At 42.7% G+C, this 26,073-nt stretch overlaps 1 protein-coding gene across 6 annotated transcripts in view; it reads left to right on the top strand.

The window, feature by feature from the left end:
• The window catches only part of MAST2 (microtubule associated serine/threonine kinase 2), a 206,815-nt gene that overhangs the window by 162,654 nt on the left and 18,088 nt on the right, over positions 1-26,073 (top strand). For 4 of the 6 annotated variants that reach the window (XM_052637205.1, XM_052637208.1, XM_052637209.1 and 1 more), the window contains 6 exons: positions 13,963-14,038; positions 16,472-16,492; positions 18,258-18,336; positions 20,492-20,646; positions 22,520-22,595; positions 24,974-25,183. In XM_052637205.1, the coding sequence (XP_052493165.1) occupies positions 13,963-14,038; positions 16,472-16,492; positions 18,258-18,336; positions 20,492-20,646; positions 22,520-22,595; positions 24,974-25,183 (617 nt within the window). The remainder of the gene's footprint in view (positions 1-13,962; positions 14,039-16,471; positions 16,493-18,257; positions 18,337-20,491; positions 20,647-22,519; positions 22,596-24,973; positions 25,184-26,073) is intronic. The other 2 variants (XM_052637207.1, XM_052637206.1) reach the window with 1 other exon arrangement.

The raw sequence follows: 26,073 nt of genomic DNA, 5'->3' as shown, positions 1-26,073 counted from the left end.
TTCCTGGCACAGAGCTTCTAAAAACCTTGGAATTTTCTGAGAAAGTCTATGCCAGTGAAGTAACTCAAGGTGTCCCCCTAGATAGCTACAGGATGGAGTCTTGTCACCAGGAAAACCAACCACATAAATAGAGAGTTGGAACTTTGGTTCAGCCCAACCTCATGAGGAGGGGAAGGAGCTGGAGATTGAGTTCATTGTTTAGCCAGTGATTTAATCAGTTGTTCTTACGTAGTGAAACTCCAATGAAAACTGTAGACACCAAATCTCGTAGTAGCACTTCCTGGTTGGTGAACACATTTATTGTGCCAGGAAGCAGGACGCACCCAGATTCCACGAGGAGGATGCACAGGAGCTCTGTGTTCCTTTCCTGATTTCACCTGTGTGCATCCTCTCTAATAAAATGTAATGATGAATATGAAGATGAATTCTGTGAGTTGTTCTAGTGAATTATTGTAGCTGGAAGGAAGGCAGACATGGAAACCTCCAGATTTATAGTCAGTAGGTCAGAAGTACAGGTACCTCCCTCCTCCCAAGATAAATGGCTGATGTAGAAAGTGAGGCAGTCTTATTAAGGACTTTGCCCTTAACCTGTTGGGTCTGTACTAACTCTTTGAGGTTGGTGTCAGAATTGAAGTACACCCAGTTGGTGTCAGAATAGTATCTTTTTTGAAAAATATGTTGGAGCCTGGCCATTTGGGAAGAATACTTGTTATAATCAGTTTATTATTTCATCAGCTTCCAGGTGGTAGGAATCCATTGTTATTTACCCCTGAAACAGGGATGCTTTTTGCCAGAGATTACGGTCTCACACCTAGAGGCCTGATTTTGGATATGTCCTGGTGATGACTCCCATAACTTGCAAGCCATTTCCATTCTGTGATCTTGGCAATGTTTGGTATTTAAGACGTTGAATTGTGAACCAACTCTAAAATGTTCTAATGAACAGATGTGTAAACCTTGGTGGTGGTGGTGGTGGTGGTTTAGTTGCCAAGTCGTGTCTGACTCTTGCGACCCCATGGACTATAGCCCACCAGGCTCATCTGTCCATGGGATTTTCCAAGCAAGAGTACTGAGGTGGATTGCCATTTCCTTCTCCAGGGGATCTTCCTGACCCAGGAGTTCAACCTGGGTCTCCTGCATTGCTTCCCTGGTAGCTCAGATGGTAAAGCGTCTGCCTACAATGCGGGAGACCCGGGTTTGATCCCTGGGTCGGGAAGATCCCCTGGAGAAGGAAATGGCAACCCACTCCAGTACTGTTGCCTGGAAAACCCCATGGACTGAGGAGCCTTGTAGGCTATAGTCCATGGGGTCACAAAGAGTCAGACACGGCTGAGCGACTTCACTTCACTTCTCCTGAATTGCAGGCAGATTCTTTACTGACTGAGCTATGAGAGAATGATAAATTAATAAGTACTTAACCTCATTGACACTGAAACAAAGATGTATACCATATGGTGCCCTTAATTCTGGTAAATGCCATCAAGTGTTCAAATATAGGCAAGCAGAGGAGAAAGAGGACACACATAGTTCAGGTTAAATAGGCTTTCTTTGTTTTTAAATTGATTTCTTCAGTTATCTTTGTGATTTTCTTTATTCTGGGTTTCATTTGCTCTTCTTTTTCTAATTTCTTACGATAAAAACTGAGGTCATTGAACTGAATTTTCTTTTTCTAAAAATATTTATTTACTTGGCTGCGTCCAGTCTTCATTCCATCGTGCAGGATCTTTCCTTGCAGCTAATGGACTCTCTAATTGTGGCATGGGCTCAGTAGTTGTGGCATATAGGCTTGGTTGCTCCATGGTGTGTGGGATCTTACTTCACTGACCAGGGATCGAACCTGCATCCCCTGCATTGCACAGCAGATTCTTAGCCTCTGGACCACCAGGGAAGGCCCTCATTCTTTTCTAGTACAGGTATTTATGTAGTGGTATGTTTTTCTTGCTATCAAACTGCTTTAACTGATATATTTTCATTTTTATTTAGTTTATAATACTTTTCTAATTTCCCTTTGCATTTCTGCTTTCATCCACAAGTTATTCTGAAGTGTGTTGTTTAGTTTGCAAATATTTGGAGATTCTCCAGAGGTCTTTCTATTATTGATTTCTAATTAAGTTTCATTATGCTCACAGAACATACTTTGTATGTCTTGAATTCGTTAAAATTTATTGGATCTTCTTGTTTTATAGACCAGAAGATGATCTTAGTAAATGTTCCATGTTTACTTGAAAAGAATGTGTTTGGTAATGTTCTTTAAGTGTCATTTAGGTCAGGTTGGTTGATGAGTGCGCAGGTGCTCAGTTGTACCTGAGTCTTTGCAGCCCCATGGACTGTAGCCCACCAGGCTTCTCTGGTCATGACATTTTCCAGGCAAGAATACTGGAGTGGGGTGCCGGGATCTTCCCGACCCAGGAATAGAACCCACATCTCTTGCATCTCCTGCATTGGCAGGCAGATTCTTTACTACTACCCCTTGCTGATCTATAAATTTCCACTCAAATGATGAAAATTTGGCTCCAACCACCCATTATCCATATATATTTAGTTTTTCAATTCCACTGTACACAGTACCAGTGTCAAAATTGTTTTCCCCATAGTCCCATGGGAAGCATCTTTATAGACTGGAGCAGAGTATGTATATCTAGTTCCTTTTGCCTTTAGACTCCATTCATTATCCATCTTTTTATGATTTGATAACTGATTTCTTTTTAGTGCTGAGTAATTTCATCGTCTACAGGTACCACAGTTATATTCATCTACCTACTAAAGGATACATTGGCTGCTCCAAGTTTTGGCACATATCAATAAAGCTGCTATCAGCTTCTATGTGCAAGTTTTTATGTGGACAGAAAGTTTTCTACTCAACTGAGTAATTACTTAGGAATACAGTTGCTGGATTATACAATAAGACTGTGTTTAGCATTATAAGAAATTGCCAAACTATCTTCTAAGGTGGCTTATACCATTTTGCATTCCTACTAACAATGAATAAGTTCCTGTTATTCTACATCCTTATTAGTATTAGATATTGTCAGTTTTTTAGCCATTCTAATAGATGTGTATGGGCATCCCTTTATGGTTTTAATTTATGATTCCCTATGAAAAATGATGTTGAGCAACTTTTCATGTGCTCGTTTGCCATCTGTGTATCTTCGTTGGTAAGATGTCTGTTCAGATCTTTTTCGCCCTATAAAATTGGTTTGTTTCTTATTGTTGAGCTTAAAAGTTCTTTGTTTATTTTGGATACAAGTCTTTTGTATCCAAAATACAACATGTTTTGCAAATATTTTCTCCCAGTCTATGGCTTGTCTTTTTTATTCTCTTAACAGTGTGCATTGCAGAGCAGCTTTTTATTTTAATGCAGTCCAACTTATTAATTTTTTTCATTGATCGTGCTTTTGGTTTCATTATCTTAAGAATTCATCACCAGAGTCAGGGTCACTTTCTTTTCCCCTATGTATCTTCTAAAAGTTTGATAGCTTTGTGCTTTATATTTAGGCAGATGTTATATTAGGATCATTTATGTGACCCATGTTGAATTAGTTTTTGTGAAAGGTTGTATCTAGATGATTCTTCTGTGGGTTTTTTTTTGCATGCAGACATCTGATTAGCACCATTCATGGAAAAACTATCTTTTCTCTGTTGAACTGCGTAAGCTCCTTTATCATAGATCAGTTGAATATAGTTGCATTTCTTTATCTCTGGGTGCTCTGTTCTGTTCCATCATCTATGTGTCTGTTCTTTCACCCATACCACGCTATCATTTCTTTTTTTTTTTGAAAAACACAGATTTCTTTTATTGGATTTTTTGGTCTTTTTTATGGAAAAAAGTTCCATTATATATTGCAATTATTTTTTAAGTAGATAAATTAAGACTTTTAGTTGGAGTTTCAATATCAAACTCTCAAAAGTTAATGGAATGAATATACAGAGGAGTAGAAGGATAGAGCAGACCTGAAAAGCACTATTAACCAATTCAACATAATTAAGACTTATTTTCACACAACAGTAGGATACAAATTCTATTCAAGTTCCCCTAGACTGTGAACTAGGAGACGCTGGAGCATATCCAGGGGCATAAAACAAGGTGCAGACATTTCATAGGCTAAAGGTATTGAAATAACAGAATCTGTTCTCTCATCACTATGGGATAATGTTAGAAGTCAATATCAAAAGATATTTGAAAATTACCAACATATTTTCAAGTACAACATGACATTTACCAAGAGAAATCTTTGACTTAGCCATTGAAAGCCTCAATGAAGTTAGAAGACTGAAAAAACACAGAGGGTGATTGCAGAGAAGAAAGCATTTAATGAGAGATTAATATCAAAGTGAGAAATTAATACCAAAGATACTCTAAAAAATCCCATGTATTTGGGATTCCGCTTTTAAATAATGAATGTATCTAAGAAGTCATAACAAGGAAAATTAGAAAATATTTATAATAGAATAATAATCAAAAGAGAATTTATTAGAATTTGTTGCATACAGCTGGAACTGCTCAGTGCAATTAAATATAATGTGGGCTCTTAAATAACGTATGAAAACAAATAATGGACACTAGCATAAAGTTTTGTGAAACTTGAACAAAATCTGTACTTCAGTTAATAATACTGTATCACATGCTAATTTCCTGCCTTTTTTTTTACATAGTATTTCTTTATATTCTCAGAATTGAATTAGAAATTTCAAGCTTCATTCAGATTTTTTAAATCTCTAAGACCATAAATTTTCCAGATTTTTAACAGTAATACTGGATACCAAAATACATGGAACTATATCAAAGTTTTGAGTGAATAAAAATTACAAATTTAGCATTCTATTCATACTAAGTCAAACAAGTGAAATCAAAATGTCATACATTTTTTAGCCATGCAAAAACTCATAAATTTTCTAAAATATATATATTATACATACTCTATATATTTATGTATATAGGAACTTTACTGCTACATTTGATAAAGGCTTGAGAAACAACAAAAGAGATGGAGAAATTGAAAAACATAAACTAAATGAAATGGGAGTACTGAATATGAAGTAGAAAAAGTGAAACAAACTAGATAAAAGTGAAAGATCATAATATAATCCAGTTGTTTTTAAACATGGCTGCTCATTAGAACACATCTGGAGCTATGGAGAAAAAAAGTAATACCTGGGCATTTGTATTTTTCAAAAAAGTCCAAGATAATTCTGAAATGCATCTGGATTTTATAATTTGATTACAGGTTTTTCTATTAAATGGTAGTTTTAGTAATAAAGAATTCTGTTAGTTTCTGTTGACTAATAATGATACAGTGGTATTAAGCAAATAATAGTTACATAACCACAATAGTAAAAAATGTTTATCAGTTTTCACAATCAATAGCCAGGTGAAAAAATAAAAAGATAATTACAATTGCAAGCTATAATGGAAACATGATTAACCTAACAATATAAAATAATTACATACAGTTTGAGGGGTTAAGTAGAGTGATGTGGTAAGTGGAAGTGCATACATGCACATGTTTTCATCCATCCAGCAAGTTTTCATCTTTCGGTTGATGCATTTAATCTATTTGCATTTAAGGAATTAGCAATATGTATGATCCTATTACCATTTTCGTAATTGTTTTGAGTTTATTATATGTAGGTCTTGTCCTTCTCTTGTGTTTCCTGCCTGGAGATGTTCTTTAGCATTTGTTGTAAAACTTGTTTGGTGGTGCTGAATTCTCTTAACTTTTTTTTGTCTTGTCTGGAAAGATTTTGATTTCTCCATCAAATCTGATTGAGAGTCTTGCTAGGTAGAGTATTCTTGGTTGTAGGTTCTTCCCTTTCATCATTTTAAATATATCATGCTGTTCCCTTCTGGCTTGTAGAGTTTCTGTTGAGAAATCAGCTGATAACCTTTTGGGAGTTCCTTTGTATGTTATTTGTTGCTTTTTCCTTGTTCCTTTTAATATTTCCTCTTTGTCTTTGGTTTTCTTCAGTTTGATTACTATATGTCTCAGTATGTTCCTCCTTGAGTTTATCCTGCCTGGAATTCTCTGTGCTTCCCAAACTTGGTTGAGTATTTCCTTTCCCGTGTTAGGTACATCTTCAGCTATTATCTCTCCATATATCTTCTCTCTTCTCCTTCAGAGCCCCCTATAATGTGAATGTTGGTGTGTTTAATGTTGTCCCAGAGGTCTCTTAGGCTGTCTTCATTTTTTCTTTTTTTTCTTTTTTCTATATTTTGTTCTGAGGTGATGGTTTCCACCATTCCGTCCTCCAGATTACCCATTCATCTGCCTCCATTCTTCTGCTCTTGATTCCTTCTGGCGTATTGTTCATCTCTGTTCTTTAGTTCTTCTAGGACTTTGCTAAGCATTTCTTGCATCTTCTCCTTTGTGTTTCTGAGATCCTGGATCATCTTCACTGTGATTTTTCTGAATTCTTTTTCTGGAAAGTTGCCTGTGTTCACTTCATTTAGTTGTTTTTCTGAGGTTTAGCTTATCCCTTCATCTTAGACATCACCCTCTGCTTTTTCGTCCTGATTAACTTTCTGTAATGTGATTTTCTTTCTAACCATTGCAAGACTGTAATACCACACTGTCTTGATCTCTATAGCTTTATAGTGAATCTTGAAATCAAGTTATATCAGTCCTCTAACTTTATCGTTTATTTATTTATTTTTAGTATTGTGTTGACTTTCTGGTTACTTTGCCTTCCCAGGTAAGCTTTAGAATCCTTTTGTTTATATTTGCAAACTAGTTTGGTGGGATTTTGATTAAAATTGACTCCATAGATCTGGGTGGGAAAAGCTGACTTCTTTTTTTAAAAAAATAATTTTATTTATTTACTTATGACTGTGCTGGGTCTTCGTTGCTGTGCTGGGCCTGCTCTCTAGTTGTGGGTACAGGCTTCTCATTGCTGTGGCTTCTCTTGTGGTGGAGCACTGGCTCGAGAGCACTCAGGCTTCAGTGGCTCAGCAGTTGTGGCTCCTGGGCTCTAGAGCACAGGCTCAGTAGTTGTGCATGGGCCTAGTGACTCTGTGGTATGTGGGATCCTCCTGAACCAGGGATTGAACCCACGTCTCCTGCATTGGTAGGTGGATTCTTCACCACTGTGCCACTAGGGAAGCGTTGAACTGACAGCTTAACAACATTACATCTTTCAATCCATGACCAAGCAGTATCACTTCATTTATTTAGATCTTTGACTTCTTTAACCAGTTTTATTTATAGCATATAAATTGTATATATATTTTATTAGATTTATATGTAAGCATTTCATTTTTGTGTTAATTGTATAACTGTGTTTTTAATTTCAGCTACTAATTCTTCATTGCTGGTTATGAAGGAAAGCAATTGACTTGTACTGTATATTAGCCATGTATCTTGTATCCGGTGACTTTGCTATAATTGCTTATTAATTCCAAGAGTAATTTTTTGGTTCTTACTGATTCTTTAATCTCTACATAGACAATCATTTCATCTACAGTTTTATATCTTACTTCCCCGTCTGTTTACCTTTTATGTCATTTTCTTGTCTTGTTGAACTAGCTAGCACTTCTTCTATGATGTTGAATAGGAGTGGTAAGAGGGGGCACCTTAGCGTTGTTCTCAGTCCGAAAAGGAAATCATCCACTTTCTCCCAGTGAAGTCTGATTTTAGCAGCATAGCCTCTGTAGATGTTCTTAGCTACAGAAGTAGATAAGTTCTTATCTACTTTGGGGAAGTTCCAAATTTGAGGAGGTTCCCCCCTGTTTTTAGTTTGCTAAGAGTTTTTATCAGGAATGGGGGTTAGATTTTGTCAAATGCTTTTTCTGTGTTAGTTGATGCAATTATGTGTTTTTATCTCTTTAGTCTGTTGTTGTAGCTTATATTAATTGACTTTCAAATGTTGGACCAGACTCACATACCTGGAGTAAATTCCAGTTGATCATGATATATAATATTTTATATGTTGTTGGATTTTATATTTCTAATGTATTGTTGAAGATTTTTACATCTGTGTTTGTAAGAGATACTGGTCTATAGTTTTCCTTTCTTGTAATGTCTTTATCTGGTTTTGGTATTGGGGTAATACTGGTCTCATACAACAAGTTAGGAAATATTCTTTCTGCTTCTGTTGAAAGAGATTGTAGGTAGTTGGTATTACTTTTTCCTTAAATGTTTGGTAGAATTTATCAGTGAAATATCTGAGATCAATCTTTTCTTTTTTGCAATATTATGAATATCAATACTTTCTTTAAGAAGTTCTTTTTTATCCATGCTTACAATCTATTTTTTAATATAAATTTATTTATTTTAATTGGAGGCTAATTAATTTACAATATTGTATTGGTTTTGCCATACATCAACATGAATCTGTCACGGGTGTACATGTGTTCCCCATCCTGAACCCCCCTCCCACCTCCCTCCCTGTGCCATCCCTCTGGGTCATCCCAGTGCACAAGCCCCAAGCATCCTGTATCATGCATCGAACCTGGACTGGCAATTCGTTTCATATATGATATTATACATGTTTCAATGCCGTTCTCCCAAAGCATCCCACCCTCTCCCTCTCCCACAGAGTCCAAAAGACTGTTCTTTACATCTGTGTCTTTCTTGCTGTCTCGCATACTGGGTTATCGTTACCATCTTTCTAAATTCCATATATATATGTTAGTATACTGTATTGGTGTTTTTCTTTCTGGCTTACTTCACTCTGTATAATAGGCTCCAGTTTCATCCACCTCATTAGAACTGATTCAAATGTATTCTTTTTAATGGCTGAGTAATACTCCATTGTGTATATGTACCACAGATTTCTTATCCATTCATCTGCTGATGGACATCTAGGTTGCTTCCATGTCCTGGCTATTATAAACAGTGCTGCGATGAACATTGGGGTACATGTGTCTCTTTCAATTCTGGTTTCCTCGGTGTGTATGCCCAGTCATGGGACTGCTGGGTCATAAGGCGGTGCTATTTCCAGTTTTTTAAGGAATCTCCACACTGTTCTCCATAGTGGCTGTACTAGTTTGCATTCCCACCAACAGTGTAAGAGGGTTCTCTTTTCTCCACACCCTCTCCAGCATTTATTACTTGTAATCTCTATCTTTTTTTTTTTTTTTTTACTTTATTTTACTTTATAATACTGTATTGGTTTTGTCATACATTGACATGAATCCACCACGGGTGTACATGCATTCCCAAACATGAACCTCCCTCCCACCTCCCTCCCCACAACATCAATCTCTATCTTTTAATTGCTGCCTTTTAGCTGAGTTGGTAAAGAATCTGCCTGCAATGCAGGAGATCTGGGTTTGATTCCTGGGTTGGGAAGATCCCCTGGAGAAGGAAATGGTAACCCACTCCAGTATTCTTGGCTGGAGAATCCCATGGACAGAGGAGCCTGGTAGGCTACAGTCCATGGGGTCGCAAGATTTGGACACGACTTAGTGACTAAATCACCACCACCACCACCATACTATTTCATTTGCTATTGTTGTTGATAATGTTTTGGTTTAAATCTATCATCTTCCTATTTATTTTCTTATTGTACCATCTGTTTTTTTCTTTATTTGCTCTTTCATTTGGGACTGAGTGTTTTTTAATTTTATTTTATATCCTCTATTGGCTTATGAGCTGTAACTCTCTGTTATTTAGTAGTTGGATTAGCATGTATAATATACATTTTTATCACCATATTAAACCACTTCACATGTAGCATAAAAATAATACTATTCCGTTTCTACCCTCCCAGCCTTTATACTGTCTTCAACCTTTTTATTTTCATATATGATATAAACTTCACATTACCTTGTTATTTTTGTTTAAACATTATTTTTTAAAGACATTTAAATAATAAGAAAAAAATCTTAGATATTTTCCCATGGAGTTAACATTTCCAGTGTTCTTCATTCTTTTGTGTAGATCCATATTTCCATCTGGTATTATTTTCCTTGTGCCTAAAGGACATTTTGAAACTATTTCTTGTAGTGTGGTCTTCTGTTGAGGATTTTGTTTGGCTTTTTTTAAATCTGAAAATATCTTTATTTCACCTTTTTTTTTTTTTAAGAATATTTTCACTGGTACAGTGACTTTTGACACTAACTGCCCAGAAATGGGCAGAACTTAGTTTATGGCCACAGTCCTCCACAAAACTGTCATTACTTTAGACATCACTGGCATGATTGGCAGTTCCCAGGCCACTCATACTTCTCACCAACTGGATACAAGTTCTGTGTTCCCACTGCCTCCTCAGATTTAATAATTTGCTAGAATGACTTGCAGAAATCATAAAAGAACTATATTTACAAATACAGTTTTATTATAGCAAAAAGGATATATTAAGAACCAGCCGCTTAATATATCTCTGTAAAAATAGAGACACTTAAGGTGAAGTCTGGGAGGGTCCCGTGTGTGAAGTTTCTGGTGCCTCTCTCCGTGAAGTCTAGATGCTTCGCTCTCCTGGCACACTGATGTGTAACAATATGCAGAGTATTATCAACTAGGAACGCTCATCAGAGCTCTGGCGTCCATAGTGCTTTCTGGAGTTGCATTATGTAAGCATGATTGATTGATTCATCGGCTATGTGATTGAACTCAGTCTCTGGCACCCCTGGAGGCCAGAGTAATATCAGATGGCTTAAAGCTTCAGCTCTCTGTTCCCTTGGTTCCTCATCTTATTTACATGAAGTGTCTGGCCCCACCATGAATAACGAAGACACTCCTATCACCTGGGAAATTGCAAAGATTTAGAATCCCAGGGCTGGGGGAGCCTGGTGGGCTGCCATCTGTGGGGTCGCACAGAGTTAGCAGCAGCAGCAGAGGCACCTTCCTAGGAACTGGGGACAAACGCCACCAGGTTGCTTATTACACAGTAGCTGTGTATAGAATTCCAGGTTGGTAGGATTTGTGTTTTTTCCCATTAATTTTAAGATGTTATTTCATTATCCTTTTGCATTATTTTCAGTGAGAAGTCTACTATAATCCTTGTCTTTATTCCTGTCTAAACATGTCTTTCCTACCCTCCTCAATCTGCCTCCCAACTACTTTTAAGATTTTTGTTTTTATCATGAATTTTGAGCAATATGATTCTAATGTGCTTTGGTATATATTTCTTCCTCTTTCTCTTAGAGATTCTTAGATAAAATGGGTTTATAGTTTTTTCCATCAAATTTAGAAAACCATCAGCCATTATTTCTTCAAATATGTTTTCTGCATCCTCCACTCTCTTATCCTTTAAGGATTATTATTCTGCTTGAAGTTGTCACACACCTCAGTGATGTGTTGGTTTTTGTTATTGTTGTTATTTGCAACTTTTTTTCCTCTTAGTGTTAGGCATTTCTGGCATGTGTGTGTTCTGTGAATCCCTAGCTTTGCTGTGAGCTCCTGGAAGATTCTTCATATTCTTTTCAATAACCATCACCACACCTGGTCCTTGGAAGGCTGGCCATTGTTTGTAGGATATTCATATTCAGGGCAGATTGGTGGTTTGGGGAACCAACAAAGGGCATCTAGCTTTACATATCAGGGATCAAACTGAGGGTACTTGTTAATCTCTGAGATGACACTATTTAAAAAGAATTTTACATATATAGTTTTTCAGACCTTGATAATTCTGAGGAGGCCTGATTCTTTTTAAGTCCTACCTGGATGGAGGAGCCTGGTAGGCTGCAGTCCATGAGGTCGCTAAGAGTCGGACACGACTGAGCAACTTCACTTTCACTTTTCACTTTCATGCATTGGAGAAGGAAATGGCAACCCACTCCAGTGTTCTTGCCTGGAGAATCCCAGCGATGGGGGAGCCTGGTGGGCTGCCATCTATGGGGTCGCACAGAGTCAGACACGACTGACGCGACTTAGCAGCAGCAGCAGCAAGGAAACAGCTATTCTAAATCACTTTTCTCACACCCTGGTGACATATGCTAGCCAGGAGGTAGGATAAACCATAAGAGGTAGCCCTCAACCCACAGGAAACCCAGAGCTGGTACTGAGTTGAGAGCAGATCTACTGCATAAGGTTGTGCACCTCACTGGGGCTCCCTGGCAAGGGGATGAGTAGAAGCTGAAAATGCCTCTTCTTCATTAGTTCTCCTAAAGAGAGTGCCTTTATATAACTGATACAGAGGTACTGCACGGGGTAGGGAGCCATTGTTTGAGAGACTGATTTTTCTAAGATCAGTACTGTGCTTAGTTGTTCAGTTGTGTCCGACTCTTTGTGACTCCATGAACTGTAGCCTGCCAGGCTTCTCCGTCCTTGGGGATTCTCCAGGCAAGAATACTGGAATGGGTTGCCATGCCCTCCTCCAGGGGATCTTCCCAATATTGCAGGTCTTCCACATTGCAGGTGGATTCTTTACTGTCTGAGCCACCCGGAAGATCAGTATAGAAAGACATTGAGTGCTATCTACGCCTGTTGAATGGAGATAATGAGAAACTCATGGGCAGCTTCGTGGCACTTTGGAACATCATACCCTATACAAAAAATCAATTGTCCAAGAGGAAACCAGGGCCTGCTGAACTATCAGGTCCCTGGGTAGCTGCTGTTTCTCATAGCTAGTGTGTGTTCATAGAGGTGAGCACAGAAGTGGGGTGGTGGGTGGGGACTAGCTGAGTGATCAGCACATCATGGAGTGTGGTGCTTACTTCAACATGGTTTTTTGGGTAGAGACATGTTGACAGCTTCTCCTAAATACCAGCCCCCAGCTGGCAATTGGACCACAGAAGTATGGCAGGCTTAGATTTGGCAATTGTGGTCCTTAGCACTAAGGTAAGCATACAGTTTTTTTTTTTTTTCCAATTTATTTTAATTGGAGGCTAATTACTTTACAATATTGTGGTGGTTTTTGCCATACATTGACATGAATCAGCCATGGGTGTACATATGTTCCTCATCCTGACCCTCCTTCCCACCTCCCTCCCCATCCCATCCCTCTGGGTTATCCCAGTGCACCAGCCCTGAGCACCCTGTCTCATGCATCAGACCTGGACTGGCGATCTGTTTCACATATGATAATATACATGTTTCAATGCTGTTCTCTCCAGTCATCCCCCCCTCGCCTTCTCCCACAGAGTCCAAAAGTCTGTTCTTTACATCTGTGTCTCTTTTGCTGTCTCGCATATAGGGTCATCGTTACCATCTTTCTAAATTCCATATATATGCCTTAATATACTATATTGGTGTTTTTTCTTTTGACTTACTTCGCTCTGTATAATAGGCTCCAGTTTCATCCGCCTCATTAGAACTGATTCAAATGCATCCTTTTTAATAGCTGAGTAATATTCCATTGTGTTTATGTTCCACAGCTTTCTTATCCATTCGTCTGTCGATGGACATCTAGGTTGCTTCCATGTCCTGGCTATTGTAAACAGAAGCACACAGTTTTGTTCAAAGCTTCTGAGCGATAAGTTTACAAGTTGTAGGGGACATGTGAAAACTAACAAAGAGATGGAGATAATTCCTACCCTGTGAAAGGGTTGGGCATTCTTTGCAGACTTGGGGACCACCACTCTCCTAAGTCCCCACCTGAGAGCTTCATTTTCCCCTAGACACACATATTTCTGGGTTAGCCCCTTGGATGCAGTGTGTGGAATATATGTGCAAGAGCCTTTCAGACCAGCAGTCCCGTTGCCCTTTGAGAAGTTTTGAGTGTTTGGCTGTGTGCTCTGCCCTGAATGAGTTCAGGACTTTGCAAAGTTGGGTTACCTTGACTAGGCAGATTGGAACCTGAGGTGTTCCAAGGAGGACGGGAAATTGTCAAGTTGCTGCAAGATCTAGAACAGATGTCTGAGAAGCATAGATGGGTTATAGGCAACTTGGGAACAAGGGAAGACCCTCTGGGCTGCCAAACTTTTGCAAAGAGAGAATCATTAAACTAATGGTGGGCCTGGAAAAATAATCATATGTGCTCATTGCCGATGCTAGGGGATGGTTTCTTTTCTAAAGGTTATCATCTCAGCCTTCCCCAGAAGCAAACCTCACAGAGGATTTCTTTTACTTTCCCTGTCTACAGGTAACAGTCCTTTGGATAGTCCCCGGAATTTCTCTCCAAATGCACCTGCTCACTTTTCCTTTGTTCCTGCCCGTAGGTAAGTTGATAGACTCTTCTGTGACTAACATGTGTGGTATTTGCATGAATGTCAGTTAAATGTCAGCTTCCTCCTTTGAGGCATTGCCCTTCTAAGTGTATTACCTTCGATCTGCCAGCCATCAGAATTCTTTTCCTGCTTTCCTCGCCCAGGTCATAATTATCTTGTTCAACCTTTGTTTTCCAAACGCCATAGGTGTTTGCATTTGAGTGTTCAAATGGGCAAGCAGATATTAGAAGTGGATTTATTTTACAATCTTAAACAGAAACCCCTGGTTTCCTGAGGGTATGTTCTGAAACATTATACTCTCGATTGAGAGCTGTGCTAATGAGAAGATGGACTCTCCTCCCAGGAGGACCCAAAGTTACACTTTTCCTCCTCTAACTCAGCTAGTTCCAGGGAGCTGGAAGGAGCCATTTATGCCTCTCTCCTTGAGGATAAAGAGACTACCAGGTCTTCACTTATACTCCCATGAATTTAGAAAGATTTGGTGTGATGAAAAGCCATGATTGTATTCCTCACATTTCACTCATTTCCGGAAGTGATATGAACTTGTCTCCAGCACATGGGAACAGTCTTGACAGTTCAGCCCACTGCCTCGCCTCTGGAGAAGTACTGAGCTGACTGACATGAGTCCATCCAATCCATGTGTCAAGTCTTCTTATACAAATTATTTACTTTTCAGAACATTTCTATAATTCTTGCTTGGGAGAGTTCGTGCTCTTTGATTTTATTTTTAAAGCTATTCTTGATTAGAGCCAGTCTTTGTCATTAAGACCTCCAGAAAAGGAGTGCTTTCAGTATAGGAATATGCTGGATGGATGCATCTGCTTTTCCAGCCCAGCTGAAAGTCTCATTTGTCCCAGACTTGCTGCCTCAATTGTGTGTGAACTCTGCCTCAGAGCTGGGACAGCAGGGCCTAGGACTGCCCTCTATACTGAGTCATTTCCTGTTCATCCAGTAAATATTTACTGAGCACCCAGTAAGCCCAGGCACAGACTGGGTACTTAGTGGGAACCGGACAGACGGAGCCCTCGTTTTCTAGAAACTTAGTGGAGTTAGTAGAGTCTGTGCACTTGTTGTTCCCTTTGAAGGAGTGTTGTTCCCTCAGGTCTTCGCTTAGTTAACGACAGCTCTCCCGACAGGCCTTCCCTCACCATATAGTATAAAGAAGTCCCTCATCATTCTCCAGCAGAGCATCCAGTTTGATGTTCAAACTGGTACTTTTCGGTGCCTGATACAGTCACCCCTGGGTATCCAGAGGGAACTGGTTCCAGGACCCCAGTGGATACCAAAATCCACAGATGTTGAAGTCTCAAGGTATTTGCATATAACCTGTGTACATCCTCTTCTATACTTTAAGTCATCTCTGGATTACTTATAATACCCAGTACAATGTAAATGCTATGTAAATAGTTTTAAATACAGTGTGAATAGTTGCTGGCACCCAGAAAATTCAGGTTTGGCTCTGTGGAACTTTCTGGATTATTTTTTCCCTGAATATTTTTGATTCAATGTTGGTTGAATCTGCAGATGCAGAACTATGGATAAGGGGGGCTGACTTTATTTTCTTATTTGCTTTGCATTTCCTCGTAGCCACAATCAAAGCACCTTTAATAGAGATGCCTTAATATGTTGCAAATATGTCTGCTGGTATATAATAAGCACTCAGTCGGTGCTTACTGATTGAATGAGTGGTGGGGAAGAATCATGAACAAGCAAACGAACAAGTATATAGTTACAACCTATGATAAACACCATAAAGGGAAAGAATATGATGCTGCCTAAAAGAGTAGGCGGGGAATGAGGCTGGAGACTCTGTACTGGGTGGTCATGTAAGGCCTCTAAGAAGAACTGACCTTTAAGCCAGCCTGAAGGATAAGAAGGAGCCTGCCATGTTGAAAGTGAGAACACAGGTATGTAGACCAATCCAGGCAGAATAGCTTGTTCTGTTGGTGCCCTGTGCCTGCTTCATTGTGTGGGCTTTAGGAATAGATCAGCTGGAAACTTTGAGACTTGATATTACCACTGAGAGTCACACAGGTCTGTGCTAGGTGGCCTAAAGTTTGAGTTGAAGACAGAAAGCTAGGCTGTCCCCTTACCAGACAGAGTCGGGAAAGCAGTTAGGTATTGATAGGGGAGGGGAAGAAGACGTCAGTCCGGCCAAACAGAGTCCTCAGGAATTGTGTTTCCTGTCACTGAAGTCCAGCACGGGCTTTATAGCATTGCATTAGTGTGGAATCTCACACAAAAGACAGATGTAATGAAACTCTAGGGGTATACCTGTTAGTCATACAATTCCACTTCTAACTTTTGCACATTCCTAAACAAAAGGTTTGCCTCTGCCAAGCTAGACCAAACGCCAGGGGTCAGACAGATCAGTCTCTCTGGTTCCCTTTGGTTCTCACTTTACTGTGTGTCTTTCCACCACAGCCATGGCCACAGAGCAGACAGGTAATAGTGGACTTGGCGGGGAGGGGCTGGGAAACCGCTGTGCATGGCCAGGCAGTGTGGCGTGTGGTCTTGTGCTTGGTGAGAACTGGGTGGGATGCGTCTTCTCTGACTGTGGGTTTGGACATTTGGCCTTTCATTTCTAGTAAAGAGGCCCTAAGGCTCTCTGCCTGCTGGAACCAAGGCTCCACGCTCATACGCTTAGAGGCAGGATTTGATGAATAGTTCCAAGCTTCTGAGTGAAGAGACAAGTCAGCCTCATTCCCACAGCTTTGCTTGGTCACCCAGTGGATGACCCAGCAGAGGACACAGAGGCCTCCTCATAGTGGCATTTCTGACTGGTGGTCCCTGCTCAGTTTCTAGGAAAATGGCTGCCATGCAATTGGTTTCCATTTCCGTGTGAAGGAGGAAAAGTCACCTGTGAAGAAGTGTATCTGACAAGGGTTTGGGAAATGCCTCCCTGAGCTAGACTAGTTCCATTTTCACTGAGCTCTGTTTTCCAGGAATTGACTTGCTTTCTTGTGTAGAGCTCTCAGGACCAAGCAGAGAGGTCAGAGAGAACATCATGTTTGAGCAGGCTCATCTCAGAGACTAGGTTCCAGCAGGACTGGCTGCCTGGGTGGAATGAATTTTGAGTTGTGTGCATGTGGCATGGAACCCCCAGCTGTCCCCTAACAGAACCTAGTAGGAAAAGCTGCTCAGTGTTGCTGGGGGTGGAGGGGAGTGCTTCCAGAAGAAAAGCCCTGGCAAGATTGATTCCTTTTTTGCTTCTTCCTCTCATGCCTCACCCCACCCACTGTTAACTGTGAAGCCTGGAACAAAACAATCCACCCTGATCTCTGGGTCTTAATGTTTTCTCTGAAGATTGAGAGTATTGAACTTAACTTCTAAAGGTCCTCTGTTGCTAATGTTCAAAGAAGTTTTCCTCTAACTTCAACCAGAGCAGGTTACACCCCCAAACCCGACAAGAAATAACATTTGTTACAGTACGTCTTGTTATCTAGGAAAGAATCACTTGTCCATGTTATAAAAGCGTCAAGCCAAATATTTGCTTGATCTTTCTTCTCTACAGCAAAGCAGGTAACTGTGGTTCTCTGTAATGAGAGCTTCAGGCATATCCTCTAAAGAGCAGCTGGAAGCCTGCCCCAGAGTCTCATATACAGCCAAGGGTATACCACCTCACTCCTCATTCATCAGGTTGCTGTCACTCTTTGGCAAACATTCTCAAAGATTGGATTTATCAATCCTGATGGGTCCTGGGTAGCCTTTGACTATTTGCTATCTGTTGATTCATACTCAGACCCAAGTGGTAGTTTCATTTCTTCCTGGTTATCAACCCAGTGGCCTGGGGCACCCCAAAGGGCCCTTCATGTAGAACCTTTAGGAAGGGAACTAGCATTTCAGTGGCAGTTCTCTCCTTGTGATGTAGCCTTTAGTTGGGATCCTCTGTCATTGCTAGAAGTGAATAAGCTGAGAGTGTAAAGATGTTTATTCCAAAACCATAGTATTGTATAACAGATGTTCTTATTTAAAGTTATGGACTCCTTTATAGTCAGAGATGTCTGTCTTTCAGTGGAAAATATGGAACAATAGGCCCCATGAAGGAGAGAGATATGAACGCATGTACTGGACCAAGCAGTACAGTCTTGAGACAAGAAAGAGTCCACCAGTGAATTAGTTGTCCCCAAAAAACTGATCAAAAGACAGGCAGGTCCTGGGCTCAGGGTGGGGTCTGGTAGAAACTGCCTAACGTTCATTTCTTACATAGGACTGATGGACGGCGCTGGTCTTTGGCCTCATTGCCTTCTTCAGGCTATGGAACCAACACCCCTAGCTCTACTGTCTCAGTAAGTAGCCAAGTCTGTGGCTGTACTTCCTTCACCCTACAGTGTTGTGAAATGGTTCTCAACTTTTTCTCCAAAGCCCAGCTCAGGGAGGTTGTTTGGGATGAGGCTGAGAGGGGGAGAAGTCTGGTGGCCCTTAACAGCCATAGTCAGATCCATTACATGCCTTTGGAAAGAATTAACCAGCTTGTTTTGGAGCATCAGTTATTCCTAGTGGATTCCGAGGGGAACTTGAGGATGGACTTTTTCTTTGCCCATGAGGCTGGGCACAGGGACTCCTAAGCACAGTTCCCTTGCTCCCCTATTTTATTTCCAGAACTGCAGTCAAGAGCGGATAACCCCTACCATGTCCCAAAGGACATGTATCCTCTAACTTTTTCACTTTTCTTTTCAAAAACTTCAAAAACTTCTTAGAGAAGATTTTAGCCTAAAACACAACAGATGTCCTATTGCTGCTGTGCACAACTGATGCTAAAATGAGACTTCTCACTGAGCAACTTTTAATTGAAGGCAGGATGACACATTGGCAAACACTTTCTGCAAAGGGATGTATTTCAGGCTTTGCAAGCCACAGACTGGATGACCCATTTCCCTTGTATTCCACCATTCTGTAGGTCTTCTCAGCTCAGTTTGTCTATATTCGTAAATCCAAAGCAGGTAAAAGGAGTTACTCTTTTTTTTTTTTTGCTGCACCTCACAGCCTGTGGGATCTTAGTTCCCTGACCAGGGATCCAACCCATGCCTTCTGCAGTGGGGGTGCAGAGTCTTAACCACTGGACCCACAGGAGAGTCCTAAATATTACTCTTAAATTAATCCAAAGATCTCACTGGTCTTTCGGCAGCTGTTAGTTACAGATCTTTCCCTAGTAAATATCCCTTCCCATAATCCTTTACTCCACCATGATTTTTTTAGACCCAAGGTACGTGTCATGTATTTATTATGTATATATATTCCTGTTCAAAAAATTTTAATTGACCCAACCCATTGCTTCAGCTTATTTTATTGAAATACCTTAAAATACCAACTTTGCTTCACGTTAGTTGCAGTTGAGTGAGGATACTTTTTTACAGTTTCTGTCCAAACCACTTATAAAAAAACGTGACCAAAACAGAGCCCTGTGAAAACCTCCCACCAGCTGTTTACGACTATATTTATTATAGCATTCCATGAGAGAAGTGTGCCCTGTTAGTCAAAAAAATTCTGGTTTCTCACTTGGTATTAAGGCTTACGTGTGGCCTCAGAGTTCTCTCAGTGTGGTGCTGCAGCTTTGAGTGTAAATGGATTTAGACATTTAACTCCAGATCCTTCATCAGTTGGTGAGCAGAATTGAGCCAGGAGCGTTAGACTGGCTGCTGTTGTAGCCGGTCTGGTCGGGTAAGGGGGTGCTCACTGACCAGGACTGCCACAGCAGCGGCTGCACTGTGGGCTGCCTCTCATAGCTCAGCTCACTCCCTCACGTCATCTCCTGTGACTCCAGTGGGCTTAGCTTCAATCTCAGTCACAGGCCACGTTTAGAATTCTTACCTATTTTCAGGTCAAGTCTAGTCTTTGGGTTGCAGATCTGAAAATAATTTTGTTCCCTGCTGAATTTTCCTGCCTATTGGTATCCCTAGAGCCTGGGTGAAGTGGTCACAGCCTTAGCAAAGCCAGTTGCCCTCTGGTTAACAGCCTGAAGGAAGCATTGCTGAGCTCCCCCGGGGCTCTCCAAGGTGTTGTAGGAAGGAGAACTTACCAGGATGCCGTTTGTAGGCTGAGCATCCCTAGGACATTGCCAAAGAAGCCAGGAAGCATGACTTATTAATTACTTGCCATTCCAACTAGCCAAAAGCTTCACGAAAGTAAGGGGTCCTTGCAGAAGAATCTGCTTTTTGCCACCTAAAGAGGACCCCTAGGGAGTCGAGGAGCTCTCACACCTCACGAATGTCTGGGTCTGACCCCCTGCAAAACTCAGGAAAGAGGAGAGTATCTCGGCTCCATCAGGACTGAGAGCCTTGAGGGGTAGAGATGGACAGGATCGTGCCCTGTGGAGGGGAAGCCTGCCGCTGTGGGCTGACTTCAGGTTTACATTGACTGGGGGCCCCTCACCATTCTCAGCCCACCTCCACTCCTGGCCTGCCTCAAACTTGTCTCTAATGCTCTTTTTCAATGTCCCTCTAGTCGTCGTGCTCCTCTCAGGAGAAGCTGCACCAGTTGCCTTTCCAGCCCACGGCCGATGAGCTGCACTTCTTGACGAAGCATTTTAGCACAGAGAGTGTGCCTGATGAGGAGGGGCGGCAGTCCCCAGCCCTGCGGCCCCGCTCCCGCAGCCTCAGGTGAGGGGCCCTCCACCTGGTGCCCTGGAGCTCAGCTTGTCCTCAGAGCCTAGGAGTTGGCGTACTTGCTCCATAAAGGGCAAGACAGTAAATATTCCACACTTTGTAGGCCATACCACCTCCAGCAGCTACTTACTGTGCTGTTGTGTGGACTCATCCACAGATCTATGTGAACTTTGTTTATAAAAGCAGGCAGCTGGCCAGATTTGGTCTGCGGACCATAATTTGCCAGCCTCTGGCCTAGCACATGGGCACAGCTTGAATGAGTCAAGCCCAGGGAGGCCCAGGCCCTTTGGCTTCGGGTACAGTTCAGCTCCCCCCACCACTCCCTGCCACCGAGAGGTACCTAACGATGCTCTTAGGCAAGAAGAGGGGTTGGCAGTAGAAAATGTACTGTGGACTCTTCAGTTATGGGAGAGTAATGGTATCATCCCTTCTGATGGTTACCTGGCTAAGAACCCAGAGGCCCAGAATATATAACCCGGCCAACTGAAAACATTGCTTCTGAGGACACTTGTGGCTGACTCAGGGAGAAGCCCATCGCAAAAGAAGAACTAAATGGCCATCTTAATCAGTCTCATCTCCCTGAGTCACTAGGGCTCATCAAACCAATCAGTCCTTAACCCCTGATTTCTCTGTGTATTCTATGGATTAAGTCAGCTCTTCTCTTTGGCATTAGATGGTAAATCTGTGCCAGAATTCCAGGTTCAAGAAGAAGGTGGAAACTGCAATGAGCAGGGCTTTCAGAGATGGAGCTCAGCTTTCCAGGGCCCCTGAGAAATACTAAATTGGCCGACATGTTGAAGGTGGGGGCCAAGGAGTAATGCCTCCCAGGAAGAGTCCCCTCGGGTAATGTTGGCACTGCAAATGTCAGGGAGTGAGCTGAGCCAGACCACAAAGGCTGGTTCAAGTTTAGGTTGAGGACAGTAATGACTGGGACTGCAGTGCACAGGGTCAGACGATCAGACAAGGGAGCATGGAGCCCAGTGCCACAGAGGAATGCCCAAATGTTGGTGCTCCTCACAGTCCACACAGAAACAGGGGCACCTGTTAGACCATCTGAGATTGAGAGGATGGCAGTACCTCTGGGAATCCCTGAGGATTACTCTTAAAATGCTTGGTAATGTACATTAATGCAGCAGATGGACCAGGGCCACTGCAGGGAGGAAAGGCAGAGAAGAGCAGCTCTGGACTCAACTGCGATCACAGGTCGGGGGCATCAAACTGGGCAGGACCCAAGTAGCCACTCAATTTTGTGGCTTAGACTTTGAAATCCTTTACGAGGATATAATCACACATGGGCCAAAGTGGAAGATTCAGATGGCCCAGGTGTACAGTCCTCAACAGGCTGGCGGGACCAGCCTCATTCATCCCCCAGGTAGAGCTAGGTCAGCCCCACTGGCTGCAGCTTGTTTGGGAAATATACAGGTATACACTGTCTTCTTCTAGTTGTTTTGATGGTTGGTAGTTTGATTTGATCTGATTCCTGGAACATGCTAGAGGTGTGCCCAACCCCACTGGCCAAAGCAAAGAGGACCCAGAGAGTCTTGTTATGGGGGTGGGGATCCTAGAAGAACCACCTGTGACTTCAAGAGTGGTCTCCCCCTGTCTAGGCCTTTTCAGGCCCTGGCAGAGGTCTTTGTGAAGGCCAGGCCTCTTACAGGAAGGTAGTCTAGCTCCAAGTAACACCATTTTGAGCTGAAGAAAGTGTACTGACAGCTCCAAGAAAAAGGAGGCTCTCTAACTCAGCACTCCTGAAGGTGGGAGTGTATAGGTGCTGCAGACGGTGGGCAGGCACGGGTTCTGGGGATGGGCCTCTTTCTCCTCAATGTCCCTAGCACTAACGTAACACACTTATTTCTTTCTTATTTAGTCCTGGACGGTCACCAGTTTCCTTTGACAGTGAAATAATAATGATGAATCATGTATACAAGGAAAGATTCCCCAAGGTAAGGATCCAGATTAAAAGAAATGGTAATATCTCGAGGATGCCGCCTCCAGCCAGCCCCACTGCAAAGACCAGAGGTGGGAGGTAGCACCGTGTCTCTGGAGGCAGCCAGAATAGGAGGGCACAACACGGCGGCTGCCAGACTGCCAGAGAAGAGGAGGGACAGAGGACCTGGAAGTCTGGGGACTGTGCTTGCAAGCGTCTGTTTCTCCACTCCCCACAGAAAAGGGGTGTCTAGAGGGAAATGTCAAAGCCATATCCTACCACATGTTAATGGGGAAGGAAAGAGCAGAGATCTTGGTTCTAACCCTCCAGTGAGGATCCATGAGTTGGGATCCCCCAGAAGGAGATTTTCCCTCTGAGAGCACCTTCATTCAAGGCAGATTTCTAAATTTCCTCTGCCATGAAATTGGCCAGAGGGAGCAGTAAGGTGGGAGACAGAGCTCAGAGTTGCTATTCACAACTGGACTTGTGTTTTCAAGTGGGGAAATGCCAAGGGGGGAGGCGAGTTACTGTCCTGAGATAGTTGGGAAGTGGTCTTCATCGCTGCAGTTTGATGGTGAACCTCGTATGTGGAACGAGAACCGTGTTTTGCAGTTGCATTTCCTTTTGAAGACCACATGCCTAAACCCTGTGGTGTGGCTGCCTAATGATAGGCCTTGCCCCTGCAGAACAAACCAGCTCTGGAGAGAGGGAACCAGGGCCAGGTGGACCCCTCTTCATGACAGCAGCAAGCATGAGGTCTTCAGGCCTCTTTCTTCATCCTCCATCTAGGCCCCCGGCTCTGCCTGTTCATCTATATCAGGGCTGGCAATGTGTGATTTCCTGCTCCTCCAACGTGTCCTTTCTCTAGCCTCAGGGCATCTCCAGGCACACATGGCAGGCTGAGGGAAGGCTGTGCCACCCTTGTGCTTTCCTTCTTCACAGGAAGCAGAGCAGTGAGGAAGGGCAGATTCTGGGAGCAGACCGACTGCGTTCAAGTCTGCCTCCCCTGTGTGTTAGTCTCGTGCCCCGGGGCAGATGATTAACTTCTCTGAACTTCGTTTGCCTCATCTGTAATTTGGGATAAGAAGAGAATCTCTCTCATAGGGAGCTTGTGAAGATTAATGAACATTAAATTTTTCTAACTGTGCCCAGGACACAGTAGCACTCAGAAGTGTTAACTGTTATTTCCCTGCTGCTCTGTGGTCTGCACTTTCTAGCCTTTGAGTGGGCCCTGGAGAACGAGAGCAAAGCAGAGGGGCAGAGTGACAGTGTGGAAATCATTCTGTTGTGCTTGGTTCTTTATTTAAAAACTTGGGGGTGTGTATAGTGTTTGGAAATGCACCCCATGTTTCCTCCTCCTCCTTATGTATTAGGTGTCATGTTATTCTAGCATTCCATGTTTGTGTGTCCCCAAGTCATTCATGTAGGATGAAGTGATGATAGAGGAAATATGTTGATTCCTTCCACTCCCTCCTACCTCCTCTCCCCTCCCACCACCATATATATATGTGTCTATATATGCATAAACCAAAAATGTGTGTATACATACACGCACATACACAAATATCCACCTAAACACACTGAAAATCAGAAATGGCCACCTGGTGGGCAAAGAAAAGAAAGCCAAGCCCCGGATAGGCAGGAACTTGTTAGCTCATGTATGTTCTTTCGACATTCATGTGCAGTTAGGTCCCCAAGAGGCTTCTGAGCCAAACCCCATGCTGCTGTACTGGGGATCCAGGTCCATGAGCCAGCAGATTCACAACTTGAGTAAATACTCTCTGAACATCTGCTTAGCTCACTTGGGTCCTAAGTTGAAGTAAGAGCATCCTGAGATAATCAGACTCCCTGTGGCTTGAAGAAGTTCCCAGTATGGAGACAGATTTAGAAACCAGCAGTGTCCACACACCAAGTTTGTATAGTTGGGGGGTCCAGTGGAAGCACAGAGGAAAAGAAACCCTAGTTTTCCTGGAGGAATCAAAGACTTCCCAGAGGAAAATGATGCTTGAACTGAGATTAGAAGGAGTCATAAGAGTTTGCCAGGCAGGCTTGGCAGGTGAAAAAGCCACACACAAGCAACAGCATAAATGGACAGAGGCATGAGACAGCATAATGAAGGAGCAAAACAACAGAACCCAAGTGTCCTTAGAGCCAGAGAGCATGCCCTTTAAGGAGTGGAGAGGTGGACAAGGCCAGATGGGAGAGGGCCTTGACTGAATGTTTGACTTGACTTGAAGGCGGCCTTTCATGTGTCCAGTCATCGGGTTCCCCAAGTGCAACATGAGGAAAGCAGGATCACAGAGCCTGTCCTCAGGCTGTGACCAGGCCCTTCAGGCTTAGCTCCAGGCGACCTGGCTCAGGAGGAGAGAGTCACTTGTCCTCTCTGACTTGCAGGCCACTGCACAAATGGAAGAGCGTCTAGCCGAGTTCATCTCCTCCAACACTCCAGACAACGTGTTGCCCTTGGCTGATGGAACCTTGAGCTTTATTCATCATCAGGTGATAGAGATGGCCCGAGACTGCCTGGACAAATCCCGGAGTGGCCTCATTACCTCACACTACTTCTACGAACTTCAAGAGAATCTAGAGAAGCTTCTGCAAGATGTGAGTGTCCTTGTGCGGAACTCTGGTGAACGCTCCATGTGGCAGGGGTTATTGGTCCTGAGCTCAGATTAAAGTGGTCACGGTGCTCCCAGCCTGCTTGCCACCTCTTGCTGGTGTGGGGGGCCCACCTCACGTGTCCTGCTGCTGCTGCTGGACTTTGGTTCCTCCTCCGTCCCCTGCATTTCTGAGAGAAGCCTGTTTAGTATCAGAACTCAGTGCTATGAGTTTTTTCCTTTTCTAATTCCAGTCACCCTGCCCGAGGTTCCAACACTGGTAGTGTTCATAAATATTTGCCTAGGAGACTTGTAACCCAACAGAAAGGGGCCCCAGTGGCTGCCGTGGGCTCTCGTTTGGTAGACACACTGGTCTACCAAAGGCCCTGGCAGAGGACTTTGTGAAGGCCAGGCCTCTTACAGGAAGGTAGTCTACACTGGTGTAAGCAGAGCCTTGAGACCGCCTCTTCTCAGGCAAGATAAAGCAGTCCTGAGGACTGCTCTGTGGGTTTATCTGTTCGCCGATACTCCCTGTACATAGTGAGAAGTTCTCTAGTGGGGACAGACGGTTTAGAGACCTGGTGCTCCTGAGCGTGAGAAGTCTCTGGGTGAAGTAATCCAGAGGCCATTTAGTCCTCGCTACTTCGTGCTCCACTGTTGGCTTCCTCTCCACCTCTCCACTTGGGTGATGGGTGCTTCTCCGCAGACCACAGCTGTTCATATCACACCATTAGCACAATTTAGGGGAGGAGATGTGCTGTCTCCCTGGGGCTGGGCTCTTCATGTCACTAGAGTGTTTCCCAGGCCAGACCCAGTTACCTCCAGACCCATGCCTTCTCACCAACTGAGCTGAGAGCCAAGGCTGATAATCAAATGGACTCCAGTGTGTTAGTCCAG

This window comes from Budorcas taxicolor, chromosome 3 (genome assembly GCF_023091745.1).
Source record: "Budorcas taxicolor isolate Tak-1 chromosome 3, Takin1.1, whole genome shotgun sequence".
Lineage (NCBI taxonomy): Eukaryota > Metazoa > Chordata > Mammalia > Artiodactyla > Bovidae > Budorcas > Budorcas taxicolor.
This window is presented reverse-complemented; position numbering and strand designations above follow the sequence as displayed.